Raw genomic sequence first — 15,557 nt, forward strand, 5'->3', positions numbered from 1 at the left:
CTTGGGAACAATTTCAGCATTTGGGTCCAATCCATGATTTTCCAACCTAACAACAATGTTCAGCAGTAATGTGAGACATCAAAATGAGAAATTCAATATTGGGCATGACTTATATTTGCAAAAGGATACAATGGAGAGTTGGAGACGTCATTCTTGAAATGTATTTCCGAGTTCATTCAAATAACAATGCAATATCGTAGAGCAAGTCACACAATTGAAACATCAAAAACAAAAGAGAATATTTTAAAGCAATGTTATACTATTTCAAGCAAGTAAACCAATCGGTATTGATTCAATAAAATTGTAAGCCTCCATGAAAGCATCAAGTTTGATAACAATAAGCATATTATTATTATTTTTTCATTACACTGTACATCTACATATGGGAGGTAAGTGTATATTCAAAATAAAACAGCATGAAGTCGACTAGCAATGGCTTTCGAAACTAAGACTAATAACAAATTTATGCATATTTCTCTTAACATCAGACTCATCTACAGTTTGTTTATAATTCCAATAAACCCGATTCACAATCTATATAGTCCTAAATGTCAGCTAGTTTACTTGAAGAATTACTGCTTAATATATGAAGATCCAAAACAGTTTGTGCACCTCCCTTCTCAAAACTCTAAAGCTTTAACACTTTATGTAAACAATCAATTACAAAAGAAAAATCAAAAGTCCTGCATAATTCTCAAAAAGGTAACAAAAGGAAGATCTAGAACATAACTGAAAAGATGCAACAGATCATAAAACACAAGATAAGTTATTTAGGGTACAATAACATGCCAAAATAACTTTCGAAATGATACAACAATGGTTACAAAAAAAAGGGGACGCAATAGGTTCCAAACCATAGATAGAGATTCCACAGCTACAAGGAAACCAGAAGAAGCGTTAGGCAGAGAATGTGCTAACCAGATGAGACGCATCCTACTTGACGCACCTGCTTGACGCACCTGCGTGACGCATCCTACGTGACGCATCCTACTTGACGCATCCAACCAACTAACCTGCATTCAACAAATCAGGGCGAATCAATGGCGTTTTGTAAAGGAAATCAACACAAACAATCATATGTAAACAAAATAAACACAAAATATAAACGAATATAGTGAAAAAATTTGCTTCGTTCGCCGTTGGAGCCGCAGTTCGCCGTTGGAAGTTCTTCGCAGCTCTAGACCATTGAATATAGTGGAATGGTCGACGGGGCCTCTTCGATTGGTTCTTCGGCGATGAAAAAGAAGAGAAAGTCTTCTCCGCCACCATTAGGGTTCACGGCGGAGCGGAGAAGACAGGGAAGAAAGAGGGTGGATGAGAGAGAAAATGAATCAAAAATGAAAAAAAAATTATGACTTTATAGGGTTCAGGGTGCGTCACGCATCTGGAGGGTGCGTGACGCATGGGTATAATGGTCATTAAAAAATTTGGGGGTCACCAGCGCTATAAAAAACATGGGCCCGCACCAAACGTATTTAGCCCCTGTTTTGGGGTCATTTCCTCAAATTTCCCCTTTTATAGATCAACTTTCTTCCCTGTTTTTGTATTTTTGAAATATTTATATTTTATTTTATTATTTTTTAAGTGAAAAATAATTATAATAAAAAAGATTTTAGGGGAGAAAAATCTAAAGTTTGTTATAAATTTAAGTAGAGTTTTCAAATTAGGTTAAAATCAAAATATATATCGGAACCGGTTTGTCGGATTTCAAGATGGTTTGTCGGATTTCAAGATCATTCCTTTAATACAGCTAACAATCTTAAGCTTATAAATAGCCGACAGCTTCATCTAGATTCAATTTATCTCTGATTCTTCCCTTGAAAGACGACAGCTTTATCGAAGTAGAAGAGATGTCTTCAGAATCTCTTATCGATCGTTTGAAAAACTTAGATCCTAAGGAGCTTTTGAAGGTTCTATCATCATGCGAAGGGTTTTGTCTGGATTGTTCATCTCTGATGCATTCTCGCATTGATAATCTTATTTCCGGTTAGTTCTTAATCCAAATTTCATGGGTTTTTCTTAATTTGTTTGTTTGTTTGTTTGTTCTCCTTTTGTTATATGAGTAAGATCCCAATTTGAAACACAACTTAGACATAATCATGATTTAAAGTTGTCTACTTTACAAGGGTTTACATGAAATCGAAATCTGTAGTTTGTTTTATAGATTTGAATGACTAATTTACTTATCTATCTGCAGAAAAGCTGGATGTTCTTTCAATACCAGTTCATAATAGTGAAGTTAATGGTGAATTGTTTAGCCCTAATGGAACACATGAACATGAAACTTCTGGAAGGCATAAAAGGTTTATCGAATCTTCGCCTCAATCTGTTAGTACCAAACAGATGATAAAATCTCAATCAAGATTAGAAATCCTTCTAAAAGATGGTCTTAGCGATGGAATTCATTCACAGTCTAATGGAATGTCTGAGGATGAGAAGGAATTGATTAGGATTTCTGAAGTTGGTAGGAAAAAGGATTTCGTTTATAGGGAGAATATTCGAGGGAAGAACATTAATGTTCTTCAAGGACTCGAGCTTCACACAGGTGTCTTTAATGTCGAAGAACAGAAGAAGATTGTTGAATGTGTTTATGAATTTCAGCGGTTGGGACAAGATGGACAACTTAGAAGTATGTTTAGTTTTGTTATCCAAACTGTTTGTTTTATATGATTATATGTTTCTCATTTAATGTTGATTACGATTACAGGAAAAACTTATTCGGAACCGAACAAGTGGATGCGAGGAAAAGGACGTGTCACAATTCAATTCGGATGCTGTTACAATTATGCTGTGGTATAGAAAAGAATTCTGTTTTTTTTGTTCTTTTCGTATTTTATTTTGTTGCGTCTGTTAGGATTTTGTTTTCTTTACAGGACAAAAATGGGAATCCTCCTGGTATAATGAGAAACGAAGATGTTGATCCAATGCCTTCGATTTTCAAGAAAATGATCAAACGAATGGTGAGATGGAACGTTCTTCCTTCATCGTGTGTCCCAAATAGTTGCATCGTAAATATTTACGATGTTGGCGATTGCATACCGCCACATATCGATCATCATGATTTTGTTAGACCATTTTGCACGGTTTCGTTCTTGGCCGAGTGCAAAATTCTTTTCGGAAGTAATTTGAAGATTGTTGCCCCGGGAGAATTCGCCGGACCTGTCTCAATTCCTCTACCATTAGGGTAAGCCCTCTGTTTAATCACTTTTAAAATATTATGATCAAAGGCTATTTTAGACATTTAACACAAATAACCCAATTTTTATTGGACAAGATTTTTTCAAATAATCCACACCTTGTTCAATTTTGGTGTATCCTATTATTAGGATATTTTAGTATTTTGAGATTGATTTATCACAATCCCATGGTACAAGATTTTTTCAAATAACCCAATTTGTTATTCCACTTATAACTCCATTCATCAATCATAATACCAAATAACATATTATTTTCATCGAAACAATGTTATTTTAAAAAAAAACGACAAAAATCTCAAATAACACAACATCATTGTTAGATTTCTGTTTGATTGATTTGGGTTATGTCTTAAAACAGGTCGGTTTTCATTCTAAGTGGTAATGGTGCTGACGTGGCAAAACATTGTGTTCCAGCAGTTCCAGCAAGAAGGTTTGTTTTTTTACATCTATTTCTTACAAACATTGTAAAATGAAACAATATTTTGTCTAAAAACATGCAACAAAAATTGCAGGATTTCGATTACATTCAGGAGAATGGAAGAAAGTAAGATACCTTATCAATATAGACCCGACCCAGAACTGGTCGGTCTCAAGCCTATGGTTGTGGATAAGCCTTCTGTTGGTAGCTCTTCTGTACCGGTTATTGTTCGCGAACATAAAGAGGTTAAAAATTTTGAAAACGACGATTTTCCACCGCTTGGGAGTTCGAGTGGTCGGAGAAATCATAGGAATGGATGGAGACCGGCATGAGATTATTTCTTAGGCTAAAGTTTAATTATTTGATTAGAGATTGTACTTTTTAATTTTTTTTCCTAAGTTTGTTTACTGAATAAGGAGACATGAATAATGATAGTTTTCTGGGATGTGTGTATGGTTGATGTAATTTTTTGTGAGAAAAAATAGAGATTAATAAATTTACATGTAGGAGCTTGTTTGATATAGGTTATTTGAGATTTATGTATTTTTTTATTTATAAAAAAAACACTTCTTACGTATTATTTAAATTTTTATTGAGTTTTTTTTATCACTAATATTTTAATCATTAAATTATTTATTTTATTAATTAAAATAATATAATATTTTTATTTTAAATATAAAAGACATTTTAATATTAAATTAATTAAAAATCTAAATAATTTTATTTTTTTTATTTAAATAATCAAATATCTTAGACCTAAAATATTAAATTTTGGTTTAATGTTATTTTAAATTTTACAAATTTAATTAAAACAAAATTAACTTGCATTATTCTCTATTCTTCTTTAATTTTTTCTAGCCTTTAATTAATTTATTTGTTTTAATTGAATATTTGTAATTGTGGCTGCTTTCAATGAATAAAATAATTTATTTTTCGACGTTAAATTATTTATGGTTTATTTATTAACTCAGGAAATGTCAATTTCTTTTTTTTTAATTTTGTCAATTGTTTATTTATTATTATTTCACAATTTTATTGAATATTAACTTCTTTTTTTATTCTTTTAAATATCTAGTTGGTTTAAGAAAGTTAGAAAATAAATGGAATTTAAGAAATGTTTAAATTCAAATTTTGAATCTCATTTGAAAAAGTATTCTGTTGCTAGGTAATCTTACTATAAGATTTTTATTTTTGGAATACTATTTTACTTAAGTTCAAATCATTTTTAGTTTTATTTTTAATATATCTATATTCTTTATTAATTTTTAATTGTTTATATTTTTAATTTTAGATTAAATAATTGTAAAAGTATGTCTAAATAGATTAATCTCTATATAGTATGTTGATATTAAGTTAATAAAAATGATTTAAAATTAATTGATTTTTGTTATTTTAGATATCTTATAAGGCTATAATAGAGGTTGATTTTTTATAACTAAAAGAGAAAAAAAATGTAATTATTAAAAAAATTGAAATTATTCTATTAATTTATACCTCAATTAAATCTTAACTTATTTGTTTTATCTTATTATGCATAATTTAAAATATCAAATTATTTAATTAAAATATATTTAATTTATTTCTATAAAATTTAAATTTTAGCTCATATATCTTCAAATTTTAGTCAAAATAATTATAATTTTTTTTATTGATTTATTTTATAACTTTTAAATAATGAAATAATACATATAAAAAAAATTATACTTATATTAAAAATTTATTTAAAATAAGGAGGTTGATAAAGAATATTTATAAACACTTATTCATATAAATTTAAACGAAAACATATTAAAAAGAATAAGTTAAGATATAAAACTTATTTTAAAAATTGAAAGAATTTTTTTTTTTAAAGCACTATCTAACATAATTAATAACCATAAAAAAAAACATTTTATCCTTATAAATTTAATAAAATTAATATTATATATAAAATTCATATTATTTTTTATTTTATTTTTCTAGTTACAACAAGTAAAACTTCTTATTTTCTTTTATCATAATTCAGTTATTTATAAAAAAATAATTTTAAACATTATAAAATAAAAATATTATTATATATAAATTAATTATAAAATAAAATAATATATATATATATATATATATATATATATATATATATATATATATACACACACGTTAGTATCATTTATTTATATAAATATATATATATTTTTATTATTATATCTCATATATATTCTGTTAGTTTCATTTATTTATATAAATATATATTTTTTATTATCTCATATATATATATATATATTCAAATTATTATAAAGTTATATTATTTTTCTATTTTTTTCAATACAATTAAAACAAACTTTATTCTTCTTTTTATTTTATTAGAGTTCATCGGGTTAATTTTAAAAAATTATTTTTAAATGGTATAAAATAAAAATATAATTATATGTAAACTAATTATAAAATAGAATAAAAAATATAAATATATATATATATATTATCTTTTTATATATATATATATATTAATTTTAGATATTATCTAAGCAATTAACAGTTTAAATACTTAAACTTTAAATATTTATGTTTATAAATATTTAAGTATATTAAGTATTTCACATATATTAATTTTCAATTTTCAAACACACATTCTATATATAGTTTTTCAAAATCTTTAAAAATAAAAATAAAAATAAAACATAAGTGTAATTTAAAATGAAATATATTTACTTTTTATAAAAAAAAACTCTCTTCCTGTGTATTTCTTCTTCCTCGAGAAGAAAGATCCCGTCTCTCTCTCTTTCGTGTCTTCTTCTTTTTCAACTTTCTGATACTGTTGACGACGACGACGACGCCGGACGATTTGTCTTCTCTCCAATCTCCGGTCATCGGAGAGGTACAATCGATATCGGAGAGTTTACAAACGTGAACTCCAACTTCCGATCTGCAACAGTTGAGGTTTATTTCTTATCCTTCTTCTTTTTCTTTCTTCTGTCTGTCTCCAATCAAGTTGATTAGTTCTTCCGTAGAAGAATGATTAGTCATTTGGCTGTGATATCAATTGTAGGATCTAGAATGAAAAAAAAAAAAAAAAACTATATTATTTCCGATGGCCTTGGATTTCATTGTCCTAATCTAACAAGGAATCACAATATTATAAACTAGAATTCTAAGGTAAAGTACTTGGAGATGTTTAGTTGCTGATTTTTCTGCATTTTTAACAACATCCTTGTAATAATGAATATTATAAACTAGAATTCTAAGGTAAAGTACTTGGAGATTGATGAGTTGATTAAGTATTTTGTGTAATCTGTTACATAGAGTTGTTGAATTTATAATGAATAGGTGAAATTATCTTAAAATTAGATGGTTTGTAATTGATGCTATTGTTTGATTAGGTTGAGACAAAGAATTTAAGTAATGTGTTTCCCTTTTATTTGTTTTGAACTAAGATCTCAACTGTTAAGCATCATGAGCTTCTCTGAATGGTTGATTTAGTTTAGTTATCTTCTTAATGATGAAACCACGATCATTTCGATTATTAGGGCATCGTGTTTTCTTTGATTCCTTGCACATCTCCCTGTGGGCGGGTTTATTGTGGTTTAAATTTAAATGTTGATGTTTTTTCGTTGCTAGTTTTTATATGATGATAATATCCATCTTTGTAAGTTATTTGGACTGATGGGAGAGGTCTTCTTTTGATCCTTGTTTGTATTTTTTGCGATTCCTTATGCTTTCAGATTTAGAGGTATGAATTGGGTTCAGAGAAAGATATATCTGTACAATGTTACCTTTGGGCTCTATATGTTGGACTGGTGGGAGCGGTGCCTTTTCAGTATCCAAACAAAACTATTTCTTTATCCATTTTTGTTCAGTGATTTTGAGTTCTAATCAACTTTAACTACAAAAGTGTATCAGAAGTTATCTATCAATGGTTCGTTTATCAGGTACTTGAAAATGATAAATTTTGCAGCCTTAACCATTCTTTTACCAGACACTCTAGTGCTTGTGCTGATGTGGTTCGTGTGCTACAATGGGTTTCAACGTGCTACTCAGTTCTATACAAGGTGTGTGATAGTTGTTTTCTACTATTTGATACATTAACATTGAATTATAAGTGGTTAATGACTCGGTTCTAAATAGTTTTCTACTCTTCGATACATTAACATTGAATTATAAGTGGTTGTTGACTCGGTTCTAAATAGATAAACCTCAACGGACGAAGATTATGAATTACAATACCCACCCTAGGTAGCTCAGATGGCAAGAGGCTTGGACTAAGGGGCTTACCACCTTGATGTCCAGGTTAGATTCCTGATGAAAACACCAAGATTTATGGGGTTTCATTTTTATTTGGCCTCCATGGTCATAAAAGAATATAATAATTATGAACTATAAAAGAACATTAAAACAAAGACAACAAAAATGCAGCGAGATCAACACGAGGCTCCTCGATCATGGTAAAAACCCAAATATATCCTCACCACTTACCATTCCAAATGAATCACCAAATCAAATATCATACCCAACAAGCACTGTGAATAATGACATCCACATAAGCAATACTTTTTTCATCCATATTCCTCCCATAATGCTTCTTTTTTTATCAGCTTTTGAATCATTATTAATAGAGCTCTCGAATTCTGTAATTTTCTCACTTCAATTTCAACTTTTGATTCAGTATTTCATTTTAAGCTCTTATGACCCTCTTCTTGCCAATCAATAAAAGACTTGAGAGCCCTTTTCATTGTCTCTTTTTCTCTTCCATAATTTCATTAAGTATGACCCTGCCACGCAAGTACAAGTCTGTTCAAATTGTGATACTTCTTAGTTATTTCTGTGTGTATGATGAATAAAATTTTCATCCCCATAGTTATATACTCCACAACAAATTATCCATCAATACTACCACTAACAATTCCACCATTCATATTATCAAGAGTCCCATATCCAATCACAAGAGAGGCTTCTACGCTAGTCCTTGCTAATTCCTATTTTCCACCCACAATATTTATCATCCAACTTCACAAACAATATAAATAAAATCATATGTAGAAAATTAGCAGTGTACAAACTGAAGGCAATAATTACTTGGTATGAAGAAGTTTATCTAAATCTCTCATTGTGTGAATAATCTTTACATTGATGATGTATATATACAACCTTAGGATCGTTCTAGAATCTCATCTATTAACTGAAAATAAAATTCATAAAATATATGTACAAGGAATCAAAGAATAAATTCTGTTAAAACAGAATTTTGTTACTCCTTGTGAGGCAGTCTGATGTGCTATGGTGCAGCCTTGTGTAGATGTTATGTGGGCATAAGATACTGGCTGCTCCATGTGCATATGGGTGACATGAAATCTGTTGTAGTGAGGTTTATGGTTAATATACATATTCCTTCAGCCCCTCATGATAAAGCTTGGTGAAAATTAATCAAGCAAACTGGAGATAAGAGTGCATAATTGAGGAGAATCCAAAGCCTTGGTGAAAACATTTGCAATATGATTGGAGAAATTGACATATTAAGGAACAACAAAACCTTTCTTGAATTTATTTCTTACAAGTCGACAGTCGATCTCGATATGTTTGGTTCTTTCGAGGAACACCAGATTAGTGGGAATATATAGAGAATCTTTGTTGTCGCACCAAATAGGAATAAGGTGATGGAAGCTAATCCACTCAAGTTCTCACACACTGGCTCCCATACTTCAATATTCAGCCTCAGTTATAGAAGAGAGACAATAATTGTTTTTTAGTATCCCAAGAAATTAAATCATTTCCTTGTAAATGTACACACTGCGCATCACAAAAACAAGTAAGTTTCAGGGAATTGCTTGCAGAAAACTAAAAGCCCGTTGATGGATTCCTTTGATATACTTAACAATATCCCAAATCCCAATGGTGTTTCATAGGTGTACCAATAAACTGATTAAGTTATTGAACTCCACAGGTAATGTCGGGTTGAGTAAAATTAAGACACAAGAGTCTTTCTCAAATAGAACACCCTCAACAGAAAGTTCACTGTCTCTCCTCATAGGAATCTTAGCAGGTCAAACACCTAATCGCCGGTACCAGTAGTGATATCAAGAGAATACTTGTGCTGATTCACATATATACAATTGGTGCTTCTTGCATTCTCAAGACCAATAAAATATTTAGCATAGTCCCAAATCCTTGATAGTAAAAATATTATGCAAAAAGGATTTAACTGTTGGTATTTCAGACAGGTCATTGCCAACAACTATGTGTAGACTGTTTAAACTTTAAAGACAGAAAAAGTGAGCTTATTCTAGAGATCCCATTCCTGCAGTGAATCAAATTATGACATGTCGCGCCTTTATTTCGAGTCTGAGAGTTTTCAAAAGATTGGAAATCCTTAAATTTTAGTTTACAAAGGATGAACAAGTTCTTATTTTGAACTTACAAAATTTTTCTTAGGGAATCATATTATGCCATGTCCTGTCTTTGATAGAAAGCAAGGTTGATACTTGTTTGGGTATGCGTGTTTCCAAAAGATTGGAAATCCTTGAATATTAGCTTATAGAGGAAGAATAAGTTCTTACTTTGAACTTACACAAATTTTCTTCTTCTACTTGGAACTGCTTGAATCACATCTAGTCAAATGTGCATTTGGGACATCCTCTATTCAAAAGGAAGAGGTGTTGAAATGTCTGCAGGTGTAATATTTAAGATATGGAAAAATAGATTCATGAAAGACAACATCCTTCCTAGATAAAAACAAGATTTTGTATCTTAGGTTGTATAGCGTATATGCCTTCTGTTCCAAAACTTTGGCCTAGATGAACACATTTGAAAGTTCTTAGATCAAACTTGTAGCTTGGTATTGGTGGCATAACACATACTGAAGCACTGACTCTCAAAAAGTCGATCTGGGGGACGCAAAGTCTACAAACACGAGTCTAAACCAACTAAGTTAAACAACATTTTATTGTATAAACACAACATGTTATATGTACTCAATTTTTCTTGACAAATGCAAGGATACATTTTTTATAAAACCCAATACTTGGGGTCGGTTATGTTTATCTTACATATGGCTAATAAGATCTAGAAAGGCCAGAATGAGGATGGAAAGTTCAATTGAACATAAGAGCTAAAGCCTTTCAAGCTTTCGTTCAACTACCCCGTTATGTTTATCTTTGGTGTAGTATGCCCAAACATTTTATTTTGTCTGAAAATCAGGGTTTGTTTTTTAAGAAATCTAGTACGATCCCTCACTTTCATTTAAGGTGTTCTTAATGGGAATCGAACATAATTAAGATATTTGGTTTCTTAATATGCCCAAACTTTTAAACATATTTGACATTATCATTCCACGATTTTAATTAGTAAGCCAAATTTTCTTCCTCCGCACCACTTACCTCAGTGGTGATGGGATTAGTAGGGGCCTTTTGACACCATGGAAAAAAAAGTGTTCCATGCATAGTGACAAATTTACTTTTGTGGGTAAGGAGTTATGTTCAAGGGGACTTTATGAAATATCCACAATCGCTAACATACAAAGATTATTGAGAATGGAAGTTTGTCTATATGGACATGATGTATTAATTGGAATAAGGCTTTTGTTTTTGTTAAGCTAGGCAGAAATGTTGTTTTAGCTTTAGGACATACATCTAATTAGGTAAGGAATCAAACATTGGTAAGACATATTAAAGAACATGGATTTGTCTCATTACTGTAAAGGGAAGGTGTCAAATCAATTATTCCTCCAAACAAGAAAACATACCACATGACAATAAGACTAGACGATACTACCCACATTGGTAATAATTACCTGACTAAATATATAAAATGTTATGAGGATAGGATCATGATCATATGTTTTCAACGACTCATGTTGTTAGTTTGACGAATGGAAGTTAGGATAAACTTATGATGAATATTTTAGTGTTTGAAAATGAGAACTGAACTTGTACAAAGTTAAATAAATTATATGATCAAGCATATCTTTACCAATGTACAAAGATTGATAACACATCATCAGACATGTAATATTTAGAAATCATTTTGTTCTCTTCTTTGATTTGAAGAAAATATCAATAGATTGTTCTAGATGGTCAAAGGATGGATCATCAATTTATACAACAGACAATACATTATCAAATTTCACAATATTTAGTGATTCGATCAACTTGTCACGTTCTTGCATTATACATTGTATCAGTCTTTCATAATCATTTTCCATTTATCGCAATTTTGTTGAACCTGTCCATAATTTGTGTAACAATGGGTAACCATTATCAATTTACACACTTGTTTGTTATTTTTCTTCCAGATTCAGCCTATCGAATGTTGAGGTTGTTCCGGGATTTGATAACCTATCACAGCATGGAGCATCATTTCAATAATTTAGAGTAACAAATGAACCATTGAAATGAATCATGCTTGTTTAATTAGCAGCTTCTCTGTTGTATCAGTATGTGATGCTAGAAGACTTCATTCAATATCCAGATTTGTTCCATTTTTTTATATGTAAAATTCATGCAACCATTGATTTTCCTTGTGTTTTTATTGAACATCTTTTTTTGAACTACCACTAAGTAGACATGTTTGGTTCCCTTCAAAGATTTGTTCTCGGTCAAGACTCTTGACGTTTGAGCTAATTGAGATTGAGATTGAGATGTTATTTAGAAAGCAAACAAGACATAGGTAGGAATGGGGGTGGTCATTAGAACAAAAAAAAACAAAACAAAAAAGATGTTGGAAAGGGAGCTTTAAGCCAAATTGATAGATGCCACAAAAATGAAATAGAGAGTCGACAGAGGTGAAGGTCCATTGATGGATGGTCTCTCTTCTTGTCTGTTTGTGGCTCCCACCATCTTCTTCAGTGCATGCTTTGCACTGGCTACCCTAGCCTTTTAGACAAGACAATTTTCTTCTCTAATTAATTTTTTTTGTTTTTATCTTTTTCACAAGTAGCAATCAAATTAAGGCTAAAGTAATCCAATTCTATGGACGGATCCATGTAAGGGTTCAGGTGCGCGTCCACTCCGAAAAAAATACCCCTTATTTTAATTTTTTTAAAAATATAATTCAATATTTTGTTTATCTAATTATTAAAAAAATAGTAAAACTTACTTTTATTTATTCATTTTATCCAAAATTTTCTCGTTATTTATTTAAGCTCACTCTAATTTTTTTTAAGCCCACCCCACTACCGAATTTTGGGTTAGTGTTTCTGCTAATTCCTAATGAAAATATCATAGGTATTTTAGAGATTTTTTTAGGATTTTACCTCAAACATGAAACACGTAGCGTTAGCGATTTAAATAAGTTGAATTCTATTAAACATATATGAATAAATAAGAGGTGAATATCTCCAACCTTCTTGAGATTCTGAGTTCGAGTCCGTCAGGCGGCAAGTTCTGCGCCTGATTAATTGGTTAAGTGTGTTTGTGCACTATGTGTTTAACCCAGGGAGATTGTTGCATTCTAAAAAAAACAGAACCAGCGTTTCAAAAAAAGAAGAATCAAATTAGGCTATAGTTTTGACTTTGAAGAAACATTATATTTGTAACATTATTGTAGTTGGAATATTCATTTCTTGAACTATTACAAAATAGTCAACAATTTTCTTTGTATGAATTTAACTATTTTACTAAGAATGGAGAACTACATGAAAATAAAACTAATTAATATATAATTTTTTCCTCTAAAGTTGTTGTCTTGACCTAACTAGAATTGAACCCTAAAGATTTGTGATACTAAGTTCAAACACATTTGCCCATCTCGATTTGAAATCATACCCACATCAAACACACTTGCCCATCGAAGATGATGATGAAATAACCCACATGAAAGAAGGTAATGTGGGTATATTAATAAGGTCCAAATTACCAAAAGTATGAGTTGGGTCTCTCTTGGAAAGATGAAAGACATGGTCAAAGAAGATAAGTTAATTAACCAAAACCATAATGACATTGTTTTGAAAAGGAAGGAATCTTTTTGGTCTGAGAACAACCAGCCAAATGAGGTAGAAAGCATTAAAAGCCTACCAACAACCCTCTTCCCAAACATTAATTAATAATCTATCAAATTCAATTTGAATTGAATTGAATTCATGATCAGGCAATAATATAATAATAAAAAAAAGGGTTGTTTGAGACCGGACATCTCGATCGAATAGAGAAAAGACAATATTTAATAAATGAGACAGACAGCCATCGAACAGATATGTGGGTCAGTCAGATGAGGCTAGCTATTGATGAGTAGCTGATGATAAATTTTGTCAGATTCTCTCTCTCATCATGGGGTACTCAATTACCTTCCCTCCCCCAAACCCTACTTCTTACTATTTCATTCAAATCATTTACATTACTTTCACTCAATCAAACTTTTTAGGGTTTGTTTTATCTATTTGATCATTTATCTCAAAATTTAAAGTTATATTATCTCCCACTTGTTCAAAGTTAATTTGTAGATCACTTTTTCCACATTGGAATATTGGTTTGGTCTTATTATAGTTTAGATCATCATGTTTAGATTTGAGACCTTAATTAGATGATGTGGGACCTTAATTATATGATGTGTGCTCCTATCTCATCTACGGGACTATACGGTTAGTTCGATTTTACCTGTACATCTATTAAAGCAGCGCTCATAAAGAGAGCAAAATTAACAAATAAGGAGGGTGATGTTTCACCTTTATATATAAGTGTCACTTTATGAATGGAATACAGGTTGTACATATATAGGCCTCTGTCATTAATTTCAGAGTGTGATGAACAAATTAATTATACTATCAAACTCAAAAGAGAAACACACAAACTTGAGAGTAAAATGATTTATAATGGTTATAGGACGGGTCAAACTAAGGCGAGCTATTTGTTGACCTAAGTTCCTTCTACCTTGATTGAACATTGATCGAATTGCGATTTTTTCATAAAACACAAGGCTTTGAAGATCTCGACTTTTGTGAGTATAGTGGAGGGTGGTTACTCCATCACAATAATAGTCCAATGACAATCCTCATATGTTTGTGTTGTTCGATATCACTTTAATTTATTCTATATATCTTTTTAGGATTTTGATATTTATTTGAACCAATAAAAGATAATATTTACTTTTTTAATCTTGAAAGAATAAACTCATGTAGAGAAAGAGAGAGAGATGGAGAGAGGGTGTGAGTAAATGAGGAACATTAGTTAGATTGACGAGGTCTAAGATATAGGGATGTTCTTCATGACAAACCCTAACACACATATATTCTTTCTCAATTTTTTTTTATCCCCAATAACTAAAACTTATAATTATACATATCGATATATCATAGTTGAATGTAATTTATTTAGAATGTTTTCAACTTATTCAACAAAACCCCGCATACCCGTTTCAACAACAACTTATATTCGCCGAATCAAATGAGATCTAAAATGAGAATTGGAATTAATCCAAGATGAGATGGACATGATCTTTGAGTGGTTGAACACACAATAGCCTTAAACGGCTAGCAATTTCTTTCAGACGTCCTAGCTACTTTTGAAACACAACACAAACAACAAAGTCATCAGCTACCTAGACGTCCCCTTTTCTTTCCTTGGGAACACAAACTAATAGATCTAGTCATAGTCAAGAGAGAAAGTTCCCAAAAACCAATATCAAACTAATTAATGTAATGAAAATATTCTACCCTTTATAATTAATTGTGATCTATGTAACTTAATTTTACAAATCAATAAATTAGTTTGATAGTATTCTGTTTATTCAATAGCTAACGTCGAGGAGTTAGTTTGATATGTCTTTTTTATCTGCGTATTCTTAAATTTAAAGTATGTTCGATTAACTTCAAACTTGTTTAATTTGTTCCCATTTAGTGCTGCATGCAAGCAAGTAAAACCCCTTTCCAAATATTCCAAATTTACCCATTTACAATATACCTCATTATTTGTGTTATCAAAATGGTCAACTCCATAAATACACTCATTATCAACTACTATTTATGTATAAAAAAAACATTAATT

General features: G+C 30.5%; 2 protein-coding genes across 2 annotated transcripts; both read left to right on the plus strand.

Annotated features, from left to right (window-relative positions):
- Nucleotides 1-1,739: 1,739 nt before the first annotated feature.
- Nucleotides 1,740-4,076, plus strand: LOC124921744 (RNA demethylase ALKBH9B-like). The gene is made up of 6 exons (XM_047462440.1): nt 1,740-1,986; nt 2,198-2,629; nt 2,708-2,793; nt 2,874-3,184; nt 3,556-3,627; nt 3,710-4,076. The coding sequence occupies exons 1-6, from the start codon at nt 1,851-1,853 to the stop codon at nt 3,945-3,947; spliced, it is 1,275 nt and encodes a 424-aa protein (XP_047318396.1). The 5' UTR covers nt 1,740-1,850; the 3' UTR covers nt 3,948-4,076.
- Nucleotides 4,077-6,328: 2,252 nt separating this feature from the next.
- LOC124921745 lies at nt 6,329-12,137 on the plus strand. Its single transcript, XM_047462441.1, has 4 exons — nt 6,329-6,528; nt 7,311-7,405; nt 7,565-7,637; nt 11,873-12,137. Exons 2-4 carry the CDS (start codon nt 7,321-7,323, stop codon nt 11,943-11,945), a joined length of 231 nt encoding a protein of 76 aa, XP_047318397.1. The 5' UTR covers nt 6,329-6,528; nt 7,311-7,320; the 3' UTR covers nt 11,946-12,137.
- Nucleotides 12,138-15,557: the final 3,420 nt, after the last annotated feature.

Source organism: Impatiens glandulifera, chromosome 1 (genome assembly GCF_907164915.1).
Source record: "Impatiens glandulifera chromosome 1, dImpGla2.1, whole genome shotgun sequence".
In the NCBI taxonomy this organism is placed as follows: Eukaryota; Viridiplantae; Streptophyta; class Magnoliopsida; order Ericales; family Balsaminaceae; genus Impatiens; species Impatiens glandulifera.